The sequence below is a fragment of the Tyto alba genome, unplaced genomic scaffold (assembly GCF_018691265.1).
Source record: "Tyto alba isolate M040663 unplaced genomic scaffold, T.alba_DEE_v4.0 Super-Scaffold_6, whole genome shotgun sequence".
In the NCBI taxonomy this organism is placed as follows: Eukaryota; Metazoa; Chordata; class Aves; order Strigiformes; family Tytonidae; genus Tyto; species Tyto alba.
The window spans coordinates 51,758,128-51,779,847 of NW_024881327.1; the positions used below are offsets into that span (position 1 = coordinate 51,758,128).

Below are 21,720 nucleotides of genomic sequence, written 5' to 3' on the forward strand. Positions count from 1 at the left end.
TTTAGACAAAAATGTGACATATCTCTGATTCCCATTCCTATCCTTTTCTAAAGGCTTTTGCAAATTTTTTTGTTTGTTTTTAAATCAGGAAAAAATGCTGGATTACTTAACTAAAAAGAGAGCACTACAGGAAGACAGTCTAAAAGCATCTTTGTCAGATAGCCTGCTGGTTAGCAAAATATCTTCATTTCACTAGAAAAAAAAATCATTTTCAAAGACTTTTCTATTAAAAACTTTTAAAGTCTTAAATTATGATCACTGCTAAACATGTGTGTACTTCATATATCAAACTTATTACCAAATACCAAATAAGGCTAAATGACATAGATTCTACCCCTATTAGTGTAGAACCTGATGTAATATTATGAGTTATAAGTCACCACTAGATGATATTTTGCAGTTCCAAGTGACAAATACAAAAACAATAATTGCCCACTCCAATTTACAGGCATATTAGCAACACCATGTATTTCAATAACTTCTTTCTGCAATCATACAAAAAAGTTTCATAATCGTATATTGTTTAAAAATGCTGTGTAAGACCTGCACTTCTTATTTGAGCTTTAAAAGAAAACAAATCATGGAATAGGAATATAAGAGGCAGATATGGAAAGGTTAAAAGTATTCTGTTTTCTAACAATCACACCTATTTTATAGCACATCGGGTTTTTGTTAATTTTAATTTTCACAACATTTTGATAACTTTATGATTATTCTATTTTCTTTAATATCCAAGAGCAATCAACAAGCGAAAGCCAAATGACACAGTTAATTTGAAACAAAAAAAATACTCTACAGTGTATTAAAATGTAAATCAGGATTTAGGGACATGATATATAACTAATATCTGCCTTTAATGTTGAAAACTGCGTTCATTTATTATGAATCAGAACATGTTCAAATTAATTTATTCTAGGCTAAATTCTGATTCCAAATGAATACGCTTTCTTTAACTCAGTGGGACAAGGCTTTTACAAAAGATCTACTTATTTCTCAATAAAATTTCCAATTAACTCCACACCCAAAAAACGTAACTCCACTATACAGAGAAGGAGAAAAAAGCATTCAGAAATCTATAACTTAACTGAATGCATAGCAGTTAAATAGTAAGAAACATAAGGATGTCAGGAAGCTTATGAAGATTCATTATTTGAGAAAAAGAACAAATAGAAGAATTTTAACCAGATAACATATTGTTCTAGCTGCAGAAACTGCTGATTTAGCAAAAATAAATGCAGCATTACCCAGAATGTGAAATAATGCCTCATATGTATCTTCTAGGGTCTGTGTTTCACAGCAGTAAGCAGAGCAATTTTACAAGCATCTAAATTAGAAATGACTTCTCTAAGAGTTGAGCTTATACATATTTATATAGCTGTGTTTTTCACTCATATGGTAATACTTAAAGAATAGTGTTCACTGCCACAATTTTCTTCATAAGCATTAGGATTTTCAGAAATCAACTCTATAAATTCATCTTCACAACAGCATACTTAATTCAGTAGTAGCAAGATTGAAATTGCATCAAATGAACTATCTTTGCAATTTATGCAATTAATAAGAAATAGCTATTAAAAAAATAGCTGCATATTTCAATTATTTTCAGTGTTTTCTTATTCAAATCTGGTACTGGCTTTGTTTTTAAATTATCAAAGAATGGTCATGTTAACGGTCATGTGTTCTTTTTTAATTGATCATAAAAATCGTCATTAACAAAGACAGGAAGTGCTCTCTACTAGAGAGTAAAATCCCAATAGCCAACACACATCCTACTTGTAGCAAAACTCTTTCTCGATCCATAGACTTGGTTCAAAGCATCATCCATACAGCACTACTGTAATTTTCATGTTTCAGTTACATCAACGTAACCAGTTGTTCCAGAAATGTCTCACTCTTCCTCCTCTTCCTTACAGCCATAGTTGTAAGGTTCTCTAACTACACAGCAAATTTCAAATTCATTAATCACATTTTTCATTCTAGAGGTTTTTGAAGAAGAACCCACACTGAGTCGTCTATGATACCCAAGGACCTACCAAGAATGTATTCCTGGAATATTTCCATCCTTTTCAGGCCTTGAGGATGAACCATCTGCAGATCAATTATCTCCGACATCTCTGATCACTGAAACCCTGCTGACTATTTTCACAAGCAGTTATGTCATACCCCATGAATAAATTTTGGAAATTCTGTATGGGCTACATCCAAATACCATTTACATTTTAAATAATACAGTGTTTATCATTGAGGCTATATAATTAATCCAAGCCAGCTTTCCTCAGCACAAAACATAGAAAAGGAATATATCTGTGGGCTTTTTTTCTAAATAGGAAGTGATCTTTATGATCATCAAAGCTTAGCTGATGAAGAATAAAAGCCACTGATTTGCACTCAGTAATTTTTTGTCCATATCCCACAAAGCTTTTGGTTTATAATGAATTTCTAGGCTTAAAAAGTCAGCTAAATATTTGTTTAGGATATTCTGTAAATGGCAATTCAGAAACACAGAATAATTTGGGTTGGAATGGACTTAGGCTTGCCTGCTTTAAACACTTCCTTAAAGCAAACTCAACTTTATCATAAGACCAAGTTGGCTCAAGGTTTCATCCAGTCAAGATGAAATCTCCACCCTTGAAGATTTTTCAAATCTCTCACCCTCTTTCAGTGTTTGATCACATTCAGTTTGTGGGTTTGTCTCCCCAGTATCCAAACAGAATTTGCCTTCAATCAGCTTGTGCCAGTTGCCTCTCATCCCAATACCATGAATCTCGAAGTAGACTCTGGCTCCATTTTCTCTACACCATTCTACTAGGCAGTTGAGGATACCAGCAAGATCCCTCCTCAAAGCCTCTTACTCTGCAGTCTGGAAAATTCCCAGCTCTGTCAGCCCCTCCTGATTTGTCATGTCCTGCAGCCCCCTTCATCGCCTTGTGGTCTCAGCTGGATCAGAACCAACTTTTGGGCACCTCTTAATTCACTTTTATAACAAGAAACACTTCTGGGAAAGAAAACCTTAGAAATTCTAAGGAAAGAAACAGAACAACTATGCTTTGTTTAAAATATAATAAATAACAATGTCGTTGTTTTCTGACAGGTGGTTACAAATAAATGATATTTCAGATGTTTATTTTGAACTCTAAACATTTCTCAAATATCTCACAAGGTCAACAGCTTTTTGAGCTTTGGGGAAAAGAGAATGGGGATCAGAACCTGCTACATGACAGCTCTTGATATTTAGTTCCCGGAGACACACTATTTTTTGCTTCTGGAAGGTTTTACTGCTTTTCGCAGAAAGCTTGGTATCTAAATGCAACTTCAGACTATGTTATTGACACATACAAAGTTCTTACACATATATTAGCATTATGGTAACATGGAAATTATGTCTTCTCGGAAGGAAGAAAAAAATAGCTAACAGGAAATCTGGCTAAATAAATTTCTTCAGAAGTCTCGAGGTCCCATCACTTCTTCATAGCCAGTTAATGAATGATGAATGTAAATGAACTAGAACATTTTACATTTCTAAATAGTTAACTGACAGTAAAGCCATAAATCAGGGCCTGACACCATAATTCAGGCCTTACAATTTTACAGCTGCAGACAGATTAGCATAAACTGTATCTTTGCTACAAAGGTACATAATTTTTGGTTTCATTTGCTGAAACAAAGTCCAAGAAATATAATTTAAATATAATTGCAGTCTTATTTGAAAACTATTAAACTTGTGATAATATCTTCTTTAAGCATATTATACTTATTTTCTCTTCTACTCTCCATTTTTTTAAATTATATAAAGGTGTGTATATGGAGTAGTCGCAATGTTTTCATAAAGAATAAAAACTCTCTGAAAATAGATCTTTCTATACTAATAAGTCCTACAAGCCATTTTTATCTTGCTCAAACTGGGATAAAAAATCATCAAAACTAATAAACTATAGGGCATCACTCCTGAAATATAAAGTATCAGACAAATTATTCAGACTTCAACTGAAAATATTGAAAATAAATATATATCTTACATAAATTCATTGTATTATCAGAGAGCACATAAATATTGAAACTTGGTGAAATTTATCTGGATCAGAAGAACTTTTTCAACAATATCAAAAAAACCCCAGTTTTTATTAAAAATATAGAATAAAACAAAAACAAAACATTAATCTTTTAAAATAATTTTACAACTCTGATACAGTAATCAGTTTTTCTATGTCATACATTTTCCAAATTAAGCATGTGCTCTTCCAAAAACTTATCATGTGCATTGCCTTATTGTTCAAGAAAAATCTAGTCATCTGCTGGTTTCTGCAAATAGTCTTAAGGAAATTTCAGCAGTTCCTTCAGAACCACAGCTTTGTTTACTTTTTCAACATGTAAATAATGTTAATGATTTGGGGGGCTGGAGGGAGGGAAGAAGCTCCAGTTCTGAAAAAGCTGAAAATCGGACAACATAAAATGTGGTCAAATTCATTCCTAAGTCAGTTGAAAGACTCGTAAACTTTGATCGTGTTCAGCATATCACCTGAGAGCTGATAACAAAGAGTTTCTTGAATTATAGTTCTGCTATCAGTCTCAATAAAATTGTGACAAATAACATTTTTGGACAGACACTCACCCAGTTACCTCCCACACAATCTCTGACTGAGAAAACAAGAAGGAATTCAATATTTTCTTGTACTACTATAATTTTTCTACTGTATAAAAGGATGATGAGAGTAATGATGCTCTCTGTTGGGCCCTTTATACAATTTACTGTGCTTTATTATTTAAAACACACAAAAAGCTCAATTAAACGAAATATACTTCCTCTTGTAATGGAGTAAAAGTGAATTTTAAAAGTAACTATCAAATCATAAAATAAGTCCAATACCAGCTTCTTCTTTTCTAATGGGAAATAACCTTCTTATCTGAGAAAATAAACATTTTAAAGCGCTGATTAGAAAAAGAACCAACCCACACATATAAAACCCAAATCTCAACTAAAAAAACAACAAACAACTCATGTTCTTCTATAGGGCTGTGGAAGGAAGGAAAGTTGAATTTATTTTTCAGACTAATATTCTCAAAGACAGGAAAAACATCTTTGAGAGCATAATAATACAGTTGTGAATCCAATATGAGATGCTATAAGGAAAACAAACTACCCAAATGCAAAGTTTGAAAAGTATTTATACAAGACAATGTAGTAGCATAAGAGTGATAAAGCAGCTGCTGCAATCATACCACTGTCTAGCTGGAGCTCTGCAGATGGAGGAATTATCCTACATAGAACAGAAATATCTTTCAAGTAAGAAATTTTCATATAACACAATTTTGTAAAAATTTACTTCTAAGACAATCCCAGTAAACTCAAATATTGTAAACAGCACAGTACAATAGAAGAGACAAATGGAATTTAGGGCTCGGTGGGTCCTTTATTGACTCTTGTATTAATATTGTAATAAAAGCTTGGACCAGATGATCCTTGACGTCCCTTCTAACCTGGTACTCCATGATTCTATGAATCTGTTGTGTGACTAGACAGGTAATACTTCCTTTCCTCTATTTCTCTTTTTACACTTTATTAATTTATCTATTTAGAATGTAAAAACTTCAGGGCAGAGACCATTTCCCAACATGCTTCTCAGTGATTTAGAACAATGAAAACACAATTTTTAAGTCAAATGCCACTGCAAAGTGAACAATATGTCAGAATAAAACCACATCGACAAATGCCACTAAAAAAAATCAAATTGATATATATCTTAGATAAACGATGTCACAACCACAAGACAGTATGAAAAACTGCCTTTGTGTAAAAAGAAGCACATAATAAACTGAGGGACCCAGATCTCCAGAACAACTTGGGACACAGGACTGTATAAATGAGTGTTCAATGTATTTCTTTGTCAGAAGTGCCAGCGCTACCATGAAAACAAATGCAGTGTGCTCACAGGTTTGGTTTATGCACGTATGTCAGTGTCCCCCTTAGTGCTAACAAGGCTATTTAGTTTCTGTTTAGCAATAAATCAAACGTTTCTACCTGTCACTATGCTGCATTTCACAGACACACCATACAACTATACTTTGAAGAAATAAAAACAGCGTGACAACACAATGCCACACTGCCGCTTTCAATGAGCCATCCTGATGCATTAGAAGAACAGAGGACTAATTCAGGGAAATATGTGAATATCTTTCCTTCTAGGACAGTGGGATGGCTACATTCATAGCAGTATGATGAATATCACACTCAGGTAGAAGCACACAGCCAAGAGCAGACAGAGTACAACAGCCCCCAGCAGTCCTCTCCTGACTCCCTTCTCTAAATGTAAATGGAGATATTGTTTCCCTGAAATTTTGGTGGTGTTCACTTATCACATATGTGAATTATATAAGCATCTCAGAGGTGCTAAATAAGCATACTCAAAACAGTACCAACTGTAGTTTAATTGGAAAATTTCACTTAGTGTTATTTTTAAACTATTATATGTAACCCGGAAAAATTTTAATGCATTTTTCATTTGACAGTTCAGTTATTTATTATTAATGATGGAATAAGCAACCTGTAATAAACTGAATAATGGAATAATTGTATTGCTACAGAAAGCATATTTCTTTATAGAAATGTCAGTTAGGGATTTTTAAAGTATGTCTCCTTTGTATGTTTCTACTATCTCTAACAAATTTGTTTGGATGAGGGTTCACTACAAAACCTCCTTTGCAAATAAACTGGTTACTCTCCTACTACGAACAGGTTAAATGTATTTGACAGGAAAACACACAAAGCACCTGGCTTTTTGGCATACTACTTTTCCCACCCTCAAATGAAGTGGTAGCAATGTAATATGCTTAAATTCAAAAACAGTATTTTGATTGCTAAATGTTTCCGCTATAGCAATTTACTACACAGGGGCACTTCAGGGGGGAAAAAAACCCAAAACAAAACAAAGCAAAAACATTCAAGAAACCCACCAGATGGTGCTGTTGCACAGAAAATACAGATCAGCGGCACCTTTCTCAGTGCAAAGGCTGAATGAAGAGAACATCCAGACTGCTAGCAAGCAAGGGCTGCTCCCATTACAGAGGTCACGTTTCTGCTACTCATTTGATACCAAAATCCAGTGATTAGCAGTGCTGTTCCTTGTACTCTGGAGCTGACATTTCCACAGTAATATATATACATTCCCACACATACATGAGCACAGATAAAACATTAACCATAGTATGTCATAAGGCCAACTACTAAGATTGAAAGTAGAATGAAATTCTGAAACAGGTGATTAAAACAATTTAGAATCACACAGTGCTTTGGGTTGGAAGGGCCCTTAAATATCACCCAGTGGCACCCCCTGCCCCGGGCAGGGCCCCCTGCCCCCAGCCCAGGGGGCTCCCAGCCCCGTCCAACCTGGCCTTGAACCCTTCCAGGGAGGGGGCAGCCACAGCTGCTCTGGGCACCCTGGGCCAGCGCCTCACCCCCCGCACAGGGAAGGATTTCTTCCTTCTATCTCATCTAAATCTGCCCTCAATCTAAACTCAGTTGGAGTTTCTTGCTGTTAAATTACTCCTGTTCTGCATGGAAAATTCTGGGGGAAAAAAACAAAAACAAAACCAAAAGTAGCACACAGAAAGGGTTATAGTGGGCAGGAAAGTGCAGCAATAATATAGAAGAAAAAGGCTGTTCAGCCCCTTAGCATCATCAAGACCCTGAAAATTTACTCTGCTTATTCTTCTCTTGAAGGGTCAGTTCAGCATCCTCAAATAGATTTTTTTCTACAAACAGGTAAAGTTTTCAGGTATACTGTAAAATACAACACTGTGCTGTTCATTATTTTCTTAATATGTGAAGGATGACCAGTTTGTGATTTTTCCTATCAGAGGGATGCAGCCCTACTGCCTTCACGTGTGAAATGATTGACTCGACACCATTCCAGTTTAAAAGCCTCTTTAGCTGCACAAGGGAGAAAACCCCTGCATTTCACTCAAAGTCATGTATGAGGGTATGTGAATTTGCAACACACTTTCTCCGGTGCACACTAACACGGGCATTCCTATTTAAATTTAATATATAACTGCAACTATACAGAAATAGGTATTTGGCTGTGCTTCCCTGGACTTTAGAGCTCAACAAGTCTAGTTTCAAACTGCTGTATGGGACATGCTGTAATAGTTTTGCAACGGCTTCTTATGATTTTGATACTGAAACAAACACGTCTCAAATCTTATTTGGAAACTCATGTTTTGTACTTTTACCTCTAGCATCACAAATCACTTCTCTGAAGAACATATTTACAAGTAAATTGAGATTTCATAAATATTCTGCAAAATCTGTTCTCAGGCTGAACACCTAGCACAGTTATTTATCCAAAAAGCAACGGTTTAAAGGTAGTCACTTGATAAAGCATCTCTTCTGCCTGCTACCTTTATGTAGCTTTTTGACTACCTTTGACTACTCTTAATTTTGTTACAAAAAAAGCACAGCCTTTGCTATTGTGGTACCCAAGTACTACGCCTTTTCAGTTCCTATGTATTTTTTTTTTCCCTTATTACACACTTATTAGGGCTTTCACTCCTTTTAAGGATCACTTCATCCACTAGTCTTGCAATATATTCCCAAAGGATTATGAATATCTTTGAGAAATACATTATGATAATGCATTTATTAAGTATGAACTTCATTTTACAGCCTGCAGGACAGTGACCGGTGTCATCAGACACTTCTTTTTTTCCCTTATAAAATGTAGTCATCTCCCAAATGGTAGACTTGCACTGTTCAAAAACTTATTAACGATTGATTTACTCTGCCTGGAATTTTCCTGTTCAAATCCTTCCATAACCAAAAATGGCACATTTTCAGTACCTTGGGACCTATCCCAAATATAGAAATACCTCAAGTACCAAAATAATTTTTACCACCTCTCTCAATTCTCAACCAGATCCGATCCTTTATAAACCAAATTATTTTCATATTCATTCAAGACTCTATGTGATTTTGAAATTGGAGAGTAAAGGGATGACACACAGGCACAGCAGTTCAAGATGTAACATGGATCACCGTTGCTGTTGAGCACCTTTAAAGACAAATGGTTGTGTGCGCACACAGAGAAACAATAAATCACTGGAGTATTAAAATAGCATCAAGCATAAGGTGTGCCTTCTGGGAATAGCATCTTTTAAAAAGCAAGGGCTATATATTGCATTTTAACAAATGCAATGTAATTTTATTCCGTTGATAGATACAGAACTTTACACTTTATTATATACACGCACACAAACACAAAACTCAAGGAGAAGGTCAGCTATGCCGATTCATCAGTTGTGATGTTTTCTTTCTGGAGCAACACAAAAGAGGAGAGATGTTTGCTTCTAGCATCAATGGAAAGCAGGTGTTTCGGTCCTTTTTTCCTTTCGATACCTCTTCTTTGCCATTTCTAAGTCACATATTTTATTCATTTATTTTATCCTTTACTCATAATTTATTGCAGACAGTCCTAGCCTTGCTCCAGACACAGAAATGCTCCTTTTTATTGGTCTACGCTACATGCATAGTAAACAGTTTATATTTACAAAACAGTTACACCTACCCTCGCTGTACTGTATATGAATGTTTACCTCATTTTTTGTATCAAAATCAAAAGCAAATTATTTAGAATTGTTTAAAACTGAGTACTGCAGGGTGCCCTCTTTAAAACCTGTTGAATTTGAATTTCTGCAGTGATTAGCACTTCTAAAGTATTGTCAGCACAACCCACTGACACCGCTACACTTCTAGAAACTAAGAAATCACTATCTCAAGCCACGTTCTGAAAGGAGGCACTCTCCTACTCATCAGAGACTCCCAGTGCCTTATAAATACTCTTTTTGCCTGTCACTGCCCTCTCTCTGTTCCTTCACACAGAACGCGTGCCCCGCCTTTCTACCTGCAGCCCTTGTTGTGGCAGATAACTATTCCACATCTATTTATCCCATCACTTCATATCCACACCCCACATACACTTTTACCTCTTTCCAGTTGCCAACCCCACACTGGAGCGTAGATGCCATCTATCTTCCCCTCAGATTTCATCTAGCACAGATGCCTTAGTCCTCCTCTTAATTTCTTCACACTTAGCAATTTTATTATCTTTTCATCTACTTCCCTCTGCACTCCACTTCAATGGGTAGGTCCTGTCCCTGTACACATCGTGATGGCTATGGGGAGAGCACGGAGGGTACAGGATGAACCAATCCCACAACACTCAGCATGTGACAGCACAGCCGTCCCCTGATAATCAGAACTGCTGAGACCTTACCAGACACAAACTACCATTTCCTGAGTGAAAACAGTGTATGTTCAGAATTCACAATAATCTCTTAACAAACTTTTCTGTGTAACTTGAAGACATTTGGGCAATTGTCATGAGGGGAGATAAAAGGTGCATCCTTAGTTGAAGTAAGAACCCGGAAATATTTAATGAGCATAAAATATATACCCAATTTTACTGATAAATCACTTTACTAATAAAACCAAGAATATCTGGATTTAAATACTCTACATTTATAGCATGAATATTTAACTTAAAGGACAAAAAAAGAGGCATTAAACTCATACTTTTGTAATCAAACAACTTCAAATAGTAGTTTAAATCAACAAATGTAATGAAACAGATTCATGAACTCTCATTTCTGCAGAAATTATCTCTGAGAAGCAATAAATGACAACTCTTTCTAAAACTTTGCTGCTAGTACCTCACAGGTGACTTTATACCACAAGTCACGATGGTATAGAGTATGAAAATTAACATTTTAAGCTGAAGTGCTTAAAATAGGTAAAATAATTATTTATATTACATGTGATGATACTTTGATTGAGAAAGTATTCAGACAATTTTCACTGCAGTTATCTGAAGCGTTAAGCCACAGAACACTGATTCTGATATTTGAAATAATGAAGGCTGAGAAGTGTTAAATATTATAGAAAAAAACTGTAAACTTATTTTTAACATAGAAGAATTATCTTGTCATATAATAGAAGAATTAGTATGTACTTCATACCAGATATAATTTGATCTCAGTCAATATGACTAATACTATAAAATAAGTATACTGTAAAATTATTTTCACCAGAAAATATAAACTTCTTTTCCCTTGCTGAAGGAATATATTGCCAGAATAAAAATAAAATATTTTCTCCACCACCTTTTTACTCATGACATAGTTTCATTGGTCTGGTAATTCTTCTTGCTTTCTTCCTTGTAAAACATAAGGGTAAATTCACAGCCATCCCACCATCTCAGCTATAAATTTTGTCTTTCCCTGGAGTTTAGGGAATGTCATCTCTGTGTTTCAACATTAGGTGTGGATAAATCTCACTCAACAGCTAAGCAGTGAGGCAAAACAGGAAATACACTTAGAAAGCAGATAAAACAATAGTTTCAATCTTTGTATCCTTAGTAAGTCAGAGGAGAAAGTTTTAATTTAGTTTCTTAAAATGAGAAAGAGAAAACTGTGAAACAAGGCAGGCTACTTGTTCACACACAATTGTAAACAGAACACGATGCTATGGACATACATCTCACATACACGTACATGATGCCTGCAACATCAAGTAAAGTGGAAAAGACTTTACCTGAGGAGAAAAATGATGAACAAATATTCTCACAAAGAGGCAGGGGACAATATCAGATATCTCACACAGTCTTCACTAAATTTAAGCATAGTAACTCTCTGCACCGAACATCAGCCTTTTGCAGAGAGCAGCAGCATCATCAGTTTGGGACTGAGAAATCACATGTTTTCTGTTGCTGTTGGTGAAACCTCTGTTGTTCACAACATGCGAAGTCCCACACAAAAGCCAGAGCACGATCAGATCAAATAGGTATATTATTTTCAGGTTCTTATGAGTATGTGACCTGTAAGCTGAGAAGGCCCTGAAAACCATGAAGAATTCTTTAAATCTTGACCCAAAATAATTTTACAGATAAAATTATAGATCTAGAAATAGAGATATTTAAAAATAAATAAATATCAGTCAATGCAGGCAATACTGATTCACTTACTTGAAAGTGTAATAGAAGTGGAGTCAGCCCCTTGGTTCTGCAGTGGTTCTGAATGGCTTTACCCTCTTTGCTTGTCTCTTCCTACACCTATCCACACATTTTCTGTTATCATGTTTCCATCTCTAAACTGAATTCCCTTTTGCTATTATTTGTATGCTCATTCTCTGCTTTTTTTTAATACCTTACTCCTAGAGCTTCCCGTGCTACTATAATATTTACCCTTTCTGCTACCATCTCCAAAGTAGACCCAGTGACAACGAGCCTCAGATGCAGAAGACAAGTCCAGTCCAACACAACATGAGATGAACCACCTGCACTACACCTCCACTTTCAGCCCTAAATGTGGCAAGATTAAGGATCTCCTGTTTATGACAGATGCTTGTACTGCAACCTTGTGTATTAATCAAAGTGAAAAGGACACCATTCCCTAATAATAATTTTAACAAACCCTTACTTGAAGTCATAATGAAAGAGGAAAATATTTTCAGATACTGTCTATAATTAAGGGGTTTTTTCCACTTCCTAAAGAATAGTCCTCAAGTGTTAGACAGGGAAAATTCATTAAACAGAACTGGCAATGAAATTAACAGTTAAACAATTAGCTGTTAAGAACGCTGCTTAAGCAAAACTGTAGGTATTGCTGGAATAGAGGCTGCAGCACTTTGCCTGCTGCTGAAGTAGAAACTGGTATCAACTATGTTTGAAAGATGCTTTTTCCATATCTTTGATTAACATAATTAATGACTCAAATTGAATATTAATGTTTCCAGGATGCTCAGCTCCATCACCATCTTTATTTTATTGTCCTGACTTGCCAGACAAACATGATTCTACCATTCAACAAATCACAGATCTTGGTCACAGAACTAAAGTGCCAGATTAATCAGACTTTGCATTATTTAGAACTACAAGCTAGATTGTTCAAGGACACAAGGGCAAAAAAGGACTCCTTTCTCTCTATCACAGCCGCTGTATATGAGCACAAATAACTCCATATAATTCAAGTCCATTAGCAACAAACAACTATTCCTCATTAAAAATGACACAAATCAGTGACTGCACTTTGCCTCTGCCATCTGAGGAAAGGGACATGAATGAAAAGGGAAATCTGAGTCCTGTTCAAGACCCACTTAGTTAAAAGCTCTGTAGATTTCACGAAGAAACACTTCATTTTCCACGTACTTCTGATACTTACATCAAATTCATTTAATGCAGCAGCAAGCTCTCCTATGCCAGTGTGTCCCTTGTTCTCATCAGTGGGCGAGGTGGCCTGGGCAGCATTGGAGATACCAGCAATTGCTTCTTGTACTTGCTTGAAGACGTAGTCTCTGTTGGCCCGGGTGGCTGCAACATCAGGGTGACGGAGAAATGCTTGGGATGCAGTATACAACATCGTGGCATTCTTCTTCAGAGCACCTCGAGCGGCAGCCATTTCATCCCTGCAGTGAGGATCTTTCAGTTCCTATACAAAACCACACAATTTTTATAGTTTTAAATTAAAGTTTTCATGTTAGAATGTATTGCCTATACAGCTTAAGTATCCATGCATAAATACCATCCAGGGATTTTGCAGAGATGGAATCAATGACAATATCTACTACAGATCACAAAAATAAATCCTCCTCCTGCCCAAGAAAGTGCGTTCCTTCTGCTGTTACATTCTTCTCACAATATCTTCTTATCAAAGAGACTATATGCCTTGCTTATTCAAAAGATCCGCAGAAAAAATATATACAACTTTCAAAATTACTCTTTCTGATTGACTAGATTCAGTATTCTGATTCCATAAAGTCAATGTGAGTGCAACAATCCTGTTGCATCAAGTGCCATGTTTTTGTAAGTACTATACCCATGTCCTGTATAAAATCATCATAATGTAGACCTTTAAAAAAATAAAATTAAAAATATTACATTGATGAATATGGTTTTAATCTTTAAAGACCTAACATATATGCCCCTCATTATTTTCAGCCTTTCCTTCACATTTTGCTCTCTTCCTCATATCTGTTTTAATGACATATGCTTTCTTTCATTTCCCCTGACAACAGGCATTAGATACTGTACACCATTTTACCAGAGTAAGATGACACTTTATTATTTTTATTTGATCCATCGATTTATTTAATTATAGGCTATGTTACACTCTCCATGAAAGACTTTTAAACATCAGGTAAAGTAGTCCTACCAATATTCATAAGGAATAACAAAACATTATTATTTCCATTTTAAATCTACGAGGAAAGAGGTTCAGAGAACTTAATAGTTTACTCATGTTCACACATAGATCTATGGCAAAAATTAAAAAAGAGCCCAGATATTCTGGATTTAAAGATCCTACCCACTGACTAATTTCAACCACACATGATTGACAGATAACAATTTTCAGAGAGAATTATGTTCCTAGAAACTCTGTCAGGCTACAGAACTGAAGAGATTAAAGGAAAATGTATGAACATCTAAGGAGTAAGTTCTAATGCTGTCAAGATTTTCAAGGTGTATGGGAAACCTTACTGGCATTGTAAAAATGCACCTTAAGAAGAAAATTTTAAAAGGTTTATAAGTAAGATTTTCTGTTATATTTTCATACTCCCAATAAGAAAATCTTAAGAGACATATACCTTCATTAGCTTTCACATTTTTCTCTTTTTCCCATATTTGTAGCTATACTTCCATAATGGAAGTATCTAAACACACAGAATATTACTGTTCATATAGTGACTAGATTTTACATTTTTAATTTACTTAATTTCAGTATAACCCTGAAAATGTTGTATTTAATTGTCCTGGGTTGAGTGAGTGGTGGAGTTTTTTGGTGGCAGGGGAGGGGGCTATCGGGGCGGCCCCCTGTGAGAAGCTTCTCGAAGCTCCCCCAGCTCCAAGCCAGCTCCACTTCTGTTTGGGAAATTGAGCCAATCAGCTGCGCCTCTGCGATAACGTATTTAAGAAGGGACGTGGTGACGGGCAGTGGGACTTGTGAGGAGGAGTCGCTGCAGCTGCGTGAACACCAAGGTCAGTGGAGGAACGGAGGAAGAAAGGAGGGGGGAGGTGTGCCGGAGCAGAGACCCCCCTGTATCCTGTGGGGAGATGGCAGGGCAGCCCCCCCCCTGCCACCCATGAAGATCTACGGTGGAGCAGACATTGATTTGTGGCCTGTTGCTCCTGCTCAGATGAACAAGGTTCTGTGACCAAAGAAGGCCAGGGTCTCATGGGAAAAGGCAGCCCCGCTGCTGTAATTCAGCTCTGGGAGGATTGCAGCATGCGGGGGAGTCCCACGCCGGAGCAGCTCGGGAAGGGCTGCAGCCGTGGGAGGGAATCCAGTCGGAGGAAGTTAGTGACCCATGACGGAGCAGTGTGGGGAATGCTGCGGCCTGTGGGAGGAATTCATGTCGGAGAAAGTTTGTGGAGGACTGTCTCCTGTGAGAGGGGGACCACGATGGAGCAGGAGGAACAAGTTCCGGACACTCCCCCCACCGAAGATGAAGGAAGTGGCAGCGCTGACTGCACCCCCCATTCCCTGCCCCTGCGCCACTGGGGGAGGAGGTAGAGATATCAGGAGCAGAGCTGAGCCCGGGAAGAAGGGAGGGGTGGGGGGAAGGTGTTCTCAAGATGTGGCAATGCTTCTCACTGTCCTACTCTGTTATGTGTTGTTAGTGTCTGTAATAAATGTATGGGTTTTTTTCTTCCCCTAACGAGTCTGCCTTTTGCTTGTGATCATAAAAGGGGGATTTTTCCCCATCCCAGTCCTATCTTGAACCCCAAGCCTGGCTCTCTGTCCCTTCTCATTGTCGGAGGGGAAGGGAGAGAGAGCTGCTGCATTGTGGTTGGCTGCCAACCAGGCCTAAACCACAACATTAATTAAAAAAAAAAAAAAAAATACAGTAATGACACAGAAGTAATTGTGATTACTGCAATGCAGAAAATAAAGAGAAGGATAAACATGGAAAGCTAGCTTTCTAAATCGGGCGTGCCATGTTACACAAAGACTACACCCCTGAATGATTGGTGGTATTAGAATACAGTCGAAGTTGGAGACACCTTATACAACTCCACAGTGATAGCAGTGTGGAGTCTTAAAAAGAACAGCATTCAGGAGAAAGTTATCTTTATTGTAAAGTTGTATAATTGCAGGCATTGAATAAATGTTATCATCACTTTCTGGTCTTTTCTCCATCTGCCTTAGTAATGAATGAATTAAGTTTTTTTTTTTTTTTTTAAATCATCTTAAAATTAATAATGATGGTTTTAAACACAAAGCAGATTTCTGTTCTTCCTGAATTTGAATTATACTAGACTACCAAAGAGTCGTCAAAGAGAGTCAAAGAGCTCTATCAGCTGTCAGAGTGACCTCAAATCAGCACAGATTAGAATTAAATGGGAATAATCATCAAACGAAAACTATCCTTAACTTCCTGAATTGCTTGCCCTTTCACCCTTCATTTTGTTATAAATTGAAGCCACTTGGAAAATATTCTTGAAGAAACTGCATTTTTAAAAAACTTCACATTCAAAGAAACTAATGTGATTAAATTATAGGTCATGACACAGCCATTTTTTATTGCACATTTTAAACCAGACTTGGACATAAAATACAAGGTATTTAGAACTAAGACTAACTTTCTCAACCACTGCTTTAAAATCTACTTACCTGTTGTCGTCTAGCAGCTACATAGTTCAGTTTTACCATCTCTTTTCCAAATTCTTTAAAGCGATTTGCTAAATCTTGCTCATTTGTTGCATTTTTCACTGCTTCTAGCGCTTCCTCTACCTAGAATACAATATATTAACTGTGTTAGCATTTTAATCCGGGTGCACTCTTTGACAAAGTCCGTAACCATTCTACCCAATACTCTCTATTACATGGACCCAATTTAGCTTTCACATCCATCACTGTGCAGTGGTTTTATGATAGTTCCACTAACTTTAATTAGGTTTCTTAATAGAGAAGCTGTCTGCTTGTCATTCTGCTTTACTTTCCATTTACTGTACTTTGGTATTCTGTAAAACTAATGTAAAAGGCATAACTATACTAATTTCCCCACTCACACTTATCAGATTGAATGTTTAATACCTGTGGATTTTAAAACAAAATAGATGAATATATTCTTAATGTGTGGTACAAGTTTTAAGGGAAAACAAAGGGAAGTTATTAATTCTGGACAATAACATTTAAAAAGGAAACTCAAACTTACCATTAAGATTTAAATTTACCCTAATATATCCGATACACCGTGTCTTTCTGAAATAAATTAATCAACAATAGATTCAACCCAGAATATATTTATTATTTCTTTTTTTTTCTCTGCTCTCAGCTTTCCTTTTTCAGTTACTTTAAAACTGAGAAAAGCATCTACCAATGAAAACTTATATGCAGTTACTCAGTCATGCTATGCTAACAGAGAAATCTAGAAAACCCCAGTTATACCAACAAGTTAATATACCAAATCTATTATGAAACTTTACCTTATGTACAGCAAGAAAAAAATATCTGGAGGGACAAAATGCTCTTTTCATACAATAATTAAAGGAAATTTTCCTGTGACTAGATAAAAATTCAAAGTTGGATTTCTCTCCCTCACAAAATAAAAATGCGATTCCAAGTAAAACGATGGAGAACAGAAAAGCTTCTATTCATCCTTCTTTCTAAAACCTGTTGCTTCAATTCACAAAAATGTGCATAAGCTTTCAACAACAGACAAATTTTCCCCTCAAAGAGAAATGGCTAATTCTGATGGGGACATTCTCCTATGTAAGAGCAGAAGTTTGTATCTTACACTCCAAACCTCACTGGGAAACCATAAATTCAGCAGTAGATGGTATGTAATTAATTTAGAAAGGCACAATTATGTGCAGAGCCTGCCTTTTTATCATTTGTGTTAGTCTAACTGTGTTTTCCTATCAGCGAGAGAAGACATTTTTATTTTAAGCTTTTACCTATTTACATTACATACCCACTTACAAATGACAGGTCAATAGAGTAGCAAACCCATACATTTCAATTGGAAAATGTGTAATTCATAGCATAAAATTTGCAACGCACCATCTGAGTCTGAGAGTTGCAAACTACACTTTATTCAGAATCTGATTAACTCATCTTTTACTCTGAAAAAGAACAGCAGTTTTTAAAGCTGAACTACCTGCCTGCATTAACCATTAACAAAAATTACAAAAGCATCATTGTAGTAACTAATTTGCTCTTGTAGGAATTCAAGTAAAATATGGACATCTTTTTTCAGATCAAGAAGCTTTATATTAAACTACCTGAAACTTTTATCTTCAACATGTCTGTAATGCCAAGCACAGAAAAACTGATACACATTTTTGTAATTCCTGCTAGCTCCCTATTAAATAAAATTGCTAGAGAATTTGTTACAGATTCCACTCTGATAATCAGATTTCAAAAGATGTTGATCATACTCTATCATGTCAGTCTGAGCTCAAGCCCATGAAATTCCAAAATGAAGAAACTGGTTATGGGAATTATTTGAAAGGACATGAGCACAAACCCCTTTTTTAGTACAATTTCTTTTACAAATTCATGTTGGATCAAGTTCTCTATCATCAAAAATCACAACTTCCCTCAACTGTATGGATGTGCTCATCTGATTAACTAGCATGAAATTAATTACACTACACTCATAATTCTATATGTTCATGACTACATACTATATTAATATATGCTATTTTATGTGTTAGACAAGCTTCGCTTCAAGCACTACTACTAAATTTAGTAATGCAAAAGAGAATCTGAAAGAACTGACATAGTGACCTTCCAGAAAGCATCTGCATATAGTCATTCTAAATCATTAATTAAAATGCACTATTTCCCATGAAGTCTCAAGCATAACTCACTCCTTTGACATTGTTTTCAGTGAAAAGTGATTACAATACATTTCAGTATAAATCAGGCTTCACAACTTTGGCATGTAGAATGATTTAAGTTTGTTAATTTTATGGTTAACTTATACCAGTCTTTGAACGTTACCTTTGAGTCAGTACAAGAACTGTCCCTTCATTCATTTTGTAAAATATAACCAATATTTTTTCCTAATAATTTATTTTTTATTCTTCTAAAATTAATTTGCATACATAAAATGGTAAGATAAAAATATTTACATTGTCAATTCTTAGAAACATCTCCGTGGAAGGGTTCAAGCCCAGGTTGGATGAGGCTTTGAGCAACCTGGTCTAGTGGAAGGTGTCCCTGCCCATGGCAGGGGGGTTGGGACTAGATGATCTTTAAGGTCCTTCCAACACAACTCATTATATGATTCGACAATATGAAATAAATTACCAATTTTAACTTGATCAAAAAAAAAAAAAAAAAAAAAAAGAAAAAAAAATCACTTTTAAGGTTCATAAGTTGAAATTTGCTAAAAACAACCTCCAGAGATGTGTAGCTTCCTGGAAATAGGATTCATAATAACATCTGAAAAATGCAGAGATTACAAATCACATTGCCGTACACTGCCCTCGCAAATCTAGGGTGCAAACTGTGTAAGTAAACACACCCACTTTCAAAACAGTATTGGACATATGTGTTTTAAATAACAGAGTACACTGCTGTAACAGAAGGAAGAAATCTCAGATATGAGAACAATATTTCTCATCAGCCATGAAAGACCTTGAATCTGAATTTTAATCATAAGGTTGAGAAAATTCTGTTGTTTATAATATTAAAGTGTTAAGTCTCACTAGAAAAGGATTTTGAATTTCAGTTGCATGGAGTATTATATTGGGGAAAAAATAAAAGCATATTAGAGAGAGACAATGCTTACACTGCACATAATCAGAGCCACATGCTGACAATTACAAGAGCAGCATTCTGTTCATTAAAGCAGAGCTCACTAGAATCTGTGCAGAAAAATCTGCCTTTTTCATAATGAAAACTGTTTTCAGACTATTTAGTTTCTCTGCACAGTTTGCATGTTGAAGGGTTCTCATTGTTTTTCCAGAACAAAATACTGTTGTACAGTTACACTGTTAAAAATACAAATTAAAAAAAAAACAAACCACAAACTTTTTGGACAGTTATTAAAGAGAAGTAACTCTCCGTCTCCTTTACTAAATTCACACATACACTCTTCAGGCTTTAAATATTCTGTATATCAGTTTCTGCAGAATTTTATTTTGTTTCAGATTTTTTTTTGTTTATTTGTTTATGCAATAGAAGTTAAATAGTCCAATATCTAAAAAAAAAAAACAAAAAAACAAAAAAAAAAAAAAAAAAAAAAAAAAAAAAAAAAACAACAGACTAACCAACCAAACAAATTAAAAAAAAAAAAAGAAAACCTTTCCCAGTTTCAACTGCAGTCTAATACTCCTGTATAAAAACGTGAATGGTGGCAGCTAAAGTGAATATAAATCCATACCAAATTATCTGTCAATCTTTAGTTCCTCTTTATTCCATTCTTCCTCTGTGATGACTGATTAGACACTTGTCTACTGTCTCATTCCAAATTAAAGATTCAATCAACATCCAGAAGTTGCGCAGAGGAAAAAAAAAGTAGAACAACTGTAGTACCTAAACTCTGCCACAAGATAGCAATACTCTACAAGGACTAAGTAAACCATCCAAATAACAGACAAGGTGTGTTAAGTAAATGCATCTGTTCAGTTCAGAGAGCTGCTTAACAGCAGTACTATTCCAGGCAATGAAGATATTTGATAATTAATACTTCAATTCCACAAAAATTAATTTCTGAAAATTAGAAAATGAATAAGACTAATGTAGAAATGTGTTATTTCATATTTCTTGTTCAGAACTTTAAGAAAAAATAGTGAAATAGAGTAAGAAATGTGAACAGTGACATCCATTACTGATTTCTTCCCTATTTTTCTAAACATAAAACATGTAAAAAGAATACAGAATATTAAAAATGCATACAATTTTCAGGTGTGATAGAAGCCTCATGACGTCAGCCATATCAGCCAGGATGAGTAAGCGAGTGACGGCAGAAAGCAAGGCACGAGCAGCCCGCACCATGGTGCCCCGTTTCACTGAGGAACAGGGGTCATCAGCAAACTCTGAAGAGGCAATTCTCATTGTTTCTCCTAGAATTGAAACAAAATGGCAAATAAAGATAAGTATTACACTTGTACTTTTTTTTTTTTTTTTTTTTTTTTCCCAGAAAGTAGAAACAATTCACTAAATAAACTAAGTGCTGTTAGGAAAAAATTAATCGCTTAGTTAATGAATACTGAATTGCTCAGGAGAATATTTTTTTTAAACCAAGTGCTTCAACTGCCTCAATACTCTCTGCCTTTTTTTCTTTATTCCCAAACTCTTCTTCCAGAGCAGTCACCTGTAACAACTAAAAAGGAAACCAAAACACCAAGACAGACTGCTGAGCAGAACCAACACAAGATAAGAAAAACAACAGTGTGTGTTACAGAAATGCAGAACTCACCTGCACTACTAGGGTAGACAGAACAGAGCACCCCAACAGTATCATCCCAACTGCATGTCTCCACAATTCTGCCTTCAAACTACATCCTTCTCCTTCACTCCTGCTCTCCAGTCCTTGCCTCCTTGCTCAGATACTTACTCTGCTCTCCTCCATCTGGAAGAGCTATCACTCCTATTAAAGATATCATAGAATCACCCAGGTTGGAAAAGACTTTTAAGATCATCGAGCCCAACCATTAACCCAGCACTGCCAAGGCCACCATTAAAGCATGTCCCCCAGCATCACACCTGCACGTCTTTTAA

General features: G+C 35.8%; 1 protein-coding gene across 2 annotated transcripts in view; it reads right to left on the reverse strand.

Moving 5' to 3' along the window:
* The window catches only part of CTNNA2 (catenin alpha 2), a 464,407-nt gene that overhangs the window by 367,179 nt on the left and 75,508 nt on the right, over positions 1-21,720 (reverse strand). For both annotated transcript variants that reach the window (XM_032993891.2, XM_032993892.2), the window contains 3 exons: positions 20,896-21,062; positions 16,657-16,776; positions 13,207-13,473 (listed from right to left, as the gene is read on the reverse strand). In XM_032993891.2, the coding sequence (XP_032849782.1) occupies positions 13,207-13,473; positions 16,657-16,776; positions 20,896-21,062 (554 nt within the window). The remainder of the gene's footprint in view (positions 1-13,206; positions 13,474-16,656; positions 16,777-20,895; positions 21,063-21,720) is intronic.